Source organism: Populus euphratica, unplaced genomic scaffold (assembly GCF_000495115.2).
Source record: "Populus euphratica unplaced genomic scaffold, PopEup_1.0 scaffold30.1, whole genome shotgun sequence".
Lineage (NCBI taxonomy): Eukaryota > Viridiplantae > Streptophyta > Magnoliopsida > Malpighiales > Salicaceae > Populus > Populus euphratica.
Genome location: NW_011499869.1, coordinates 16,085 through 18,374, shown reverse-complemented (window position 1 = coordinate 18,374; position 2,290 = coordinate 16,085). Strand labels below are relative to the sequence as shown.

Genomic DNA, 2,290 nt, shown 5'->3' with positions numbered 1-2,290 from the left:
TTTCTATTGAAAATTTCAAAGTTTCAACGATTGAAAATTAATGCCTTCCGAGTGAAATTATTTGGCCTTCAATAATTTGAGCTCATCTGCATCCCACGTTTATGCTTGCTCTTGCACATAGCCACCATGTTCACATCCGTTTAAAGCAAATGACCACGTTTTTATTTGACCATTCTGCGAACCAAATAGCTGCACAACACTAGAGAGAGATATTTCCTAGAAATTGCGGGCTGATATTTCCTTCGAAAAGAATGGATGGGGTGTACTTTGTAGAATATTACACACACACACACACACACACACACACACATACACACACGCATGCCCTTGTCATCCTATATATATAAACACCCACTACCTCTGGTCTTGCTTCATATTTTAAGCATTTAGTTTCTTTCATTTCTTTGCACAGAACTAGCTTCTTTCATTTCTTTGCACAGAACTAGCCATTCTTTCAACCTCTGAGGTATAAAAAATGGTGAGAGCTCCATGCTGTGAGAAAATGGGGTTGAAGAAAGGTCCATGGACTGCTGAGGAAGATCAGATTCTCATCAATTACATTCAACTTCACGGCCATGGAAATTGGCGTGCACTTCCCAAACAAGCTGGTAATTTATACACATCGCTTTCAAACAAAAATTGCCTGTTCAAAGCAGATATTCATTACTCATTAGTACTAAGAATAAAATGAAGATTCTGCCACACATGTTTGTGATTTGAAGTTGGAATTTCACAAGTAGGTGATCCTGTTTTTTGTGCTTTAATTACAAGATCAGTTAGAACTTCTGAAGTGAATTCTAAGCAATTGCATGGATTACTAAGTAAAATTGATCATCTGAAAGTTTTGGGAATTACAAGAACTGCATAATGTTTTGGTTTTGAATCAGTTCTCTTTTCACTCCCTTTTCAGGTTTACTGAGGTGTGGAAAGAGCTGCAGGCTCCGATGGATAAATTACTTGAGGCCCGACATCAAACGAGGAAATTTCAGCAGGGAAGAAGAGGATACCATCATCAAATTGCATGAGATGTTGGGAAATAGGTATGCAATGTTAGCATTTCAGTCAAACTACTGTTTATCATAATTTACATGGTATAATATTGACAACACAGACACATTTAATGCTAAGTTAGGCTGTAGGCAAGCCATTCAGCCAAGGGAAGGATAGGACAGCTTCGCCAGAAGGAAGCAAATATCATTAAATTAAGGTTAAGATTTAATAATGGGGCATTGTTCTAGAGCTGAAGAACATAGAATTGATACTTAGTGCCTCGTATGGAGACGGGAGATAGGCTAGGCAGAAAACACTTATTTCTCATGTGATTAAAGGACCTGTCATTTTAGCCGCCACTCCACAATATCCCCTAGACCAAAAACTAGAAAAACAAAAAACTCAACTTGTCATTTTAAAGTTTTTTTTTTTTTCCCTCATGTGATTGACCAACATGTCATTTTTTTTTTCATGGTTGTATCAGAAACATGTGTGTCTGAACAGATTCCTAGCAGTTTCCATTAGCGTATGCAAAAAAAAAAAAAAAACACTTTTTTCAAGTTGAAGCACTCTCAAACAAGATTGGCACGCTTTGGTTAATGGACAAAATAGTAATCATTCATGTGACATGATACGTGCCAACAACTCATTTAGCATTTTAAATTCTGCAAATCAGAGAGGATCAAAATAAAGGTTAGTGCATATCTTGACATGATTTTCTTTTCTTTTTTTCTATTCAGATGGTCTGCAATTGCAGCAAGATTACCGGGGCGCACGGACAACGAAATTAAAAATGTTTGGCACACCCACTTGAAAAAAAGACTGAAGAAAAATCTTGTCACAACAGAAATCAAGGGAAGATCCGTTGATATGTCTAGACTTGATCACGAATTAAAGACAGATCAAGAATTAGTCGATTCATCAAATCTTGCAGCAGGATCTGATCAGACCGAGGAACATAGACCAATCTCACCGCAACAATGTTCAAGTGACACCTCCTCTTTGATCACAGGTGATATTGATACCAGTAATAACATGTGCATGAAGATCGAGTCGTCGGATGATTTTCCTGAAATGGATGAGAATTTTTGGTCAGAAGTATTGTCTGCTGATAATTCAAGTGTGAGTGATTTTTCGGCCATTGGCACCGAGCAACAACTTCAATTTCCATTTTCTCCACTAGTAATTGAGGTGGAACAAGTCTATGCCACTAATTCAAATATGTATGATAGCACTGAATATTGGCACGACCTATTCACTAGAGCTGGGGGATCACTAGATTTACTAGAAATTTGAACAA

At 37.4% G+C, this 2,290-nt stretch overlaps 1 protein-coding gene across 1 annotated transcript; it reads left to right on the top strand.

Moving 5' to 3' along the window:
• Nucleotides 1–341: 341 nt before the first annotated feature.
• On the top strand, nt 342–2,290 carry LOC105126725 (myb-related protein Myb4-like). The gene is made up of 3 exons (XM_011027681.1): nt 342–608; nt 911–1,040; nt 1,731–2,290. Exons 1-3 carry the CDS (start codon nt 476–478, stop codon nt 2,284–2,286), a joined length of 819 nt encoding a protein of 272 aa, XP_011025983.1. The 5' UTR covers nt 342–475; the 3' UTR covers nt 2,287–2,290.